Genomic DNA, 1,338 nt, shown 5'->3' with positions numbered 1-1,338 from the left:
AAAAAAAAAAAAAAAAAAAGAACTGGTATACAGGTGACTCAGTTCTAATCACCTGGTGTCACTAACTTACATGATGACTAAGTGGGGGGCAAAATGTCACATCCCTTCACTGGGGCTTAATGTGATTGGGTAAAGAATAGGATCCCTCCCCCTAAAACACCCAGCACACGTAAGGGGTACAAGTCAGGCCTGGGAGACAGATAGGGTTACCATGGTCCCTTGGCCCGCAGGCCCCTCCTCAGGGCTGCAGAGACTGAAGGAGAGAATGTCAAAAGGGCAAGGATGGCTTATGGCCCACAGACGACCAGCCCTTCCATCCCGCCAGCCAAACCAAGAGCCCTCAAATGTGCAAACCACACCTCGGGTCTTGTATTCTTTTAATTTTTATTTACTTACTTATTTTTGAGCCCTGCATAGAGTGCCATGGCGTCACAGCTCACAGCAACCTCAAACCTCTGGGCTCAAGCGATCCTCCTGCCTCAGTCTCCTAAGTAGCTGGGACTATACAAGTGCCCACCACCACACCTGGCTAGTTTTTTTTTCTATTTTTAGTAGAAACAGGGGCTCACTCTTGCTCAGGCTGGTCTTGAACCCCTGAACTCAAGCGACCCACCTGCCTCAGCCTCCCCAAAGTACTAGGATTACAGGTGTGAGCCACCATGCCAGCTTCAACTCTTTTTTTTTTAATTAATTAATTTTTTAAATTTATTTTTTGTTGTTGCAGCTTGACTGGGGCTGGGTCCAAACTCACCACCCTCGGCATATGGGGCTGACACCCTACTCACTGAGCCACAGGCACTACCCTCAACTCCCATATTCTGAAAGTCCATGATCTGACGTGGCCAGTGCCCTCCCAGGGAGGTAATGTGGAGGCCACGTGGGCACTTACCGTGTTGGTGGACAGGGCAACAAAGTGCTTTGCAACTGTAGAGGGCTGTAAGAGACAGAGAGTCATGTTACACCAAACCCACCCCAGAGGGGCCATCCAAGGGTAGGGATCCTCCTATGCTGGAGAAACCAAGGCTCTACGCAGGAGTAACTATGCCCAGTTCTTGGTTCTGAGGCTGTTGGAGGAGCCCCAGGTCTAGGTCACAAAGACACAAGTCACCCAACCAACCTGCCTTTTGCCCCTGACAATCATACCAGGCCCAGGGATGCCCCTCCCTTATAAAATGGGAATGGCTAGGCACAGAAGATCCTGGAGGGCCAAGGAACCTAAAGAAAAGGCCATTAAAGGGCTCTCAGGGCTCGGCGCCTATAGCTCAACCGGCTAAGGCGCCAGCCACGTACACCTAAGGTGGCGGGTTCGAATCCCCAGCCCGGACCCGCCAAACAACA

General features: G+C 51.1%; 1 protein-coding gene across 1 annotated transcript in view; it reads right to left on the bottom strand.

Moving 5' to 3' along the window:
- Positions 1 to 1,338, bottom strand: part of GPI (glucose-6-phosphate isomerase) — a 38,532-nt gene that overhangs the window by 22,757 nt on the left and 14,437 nt on the right. Inside the window, exons 7-8 of the mRNA XM_023516891.1 lie at positions 1,118 to 1,130; positions 890 to 1,003 (exon numbers count right to left, since the gene is read on the bottom strand). Of these exons, the coding sequence (XP_023372659.1) occupies positions 890 to 1,003; positions 1,118 to 1,130 (127 nt within the window). The remainder of the gene's footprint in view (positions 1 to 889; positions 1,004 to 1,117; positions 1,131 to 1,338) is intronic.

Source organism: Otolemur garnettii, unplaced genomic scaffold (assembly GCF_000181295.1).
Source record: "Otolemur garnettii isolate 467f Iridium unplaced genomic scaffold, OtoGar3 scaffold00100, whole genome shotgun sequence".
Taxonomy (NCBI): Eukaryota; Metazoa; Chordata; class Mammalia; order Primates; family Galagidae; genus Otolemur; species Otolemur garnettii.
The sequence above is the reverse complement of the archived record's forward strand: the minus strand, read 5'-3'. Positions and strand labels throughout refer to the sequence as shown.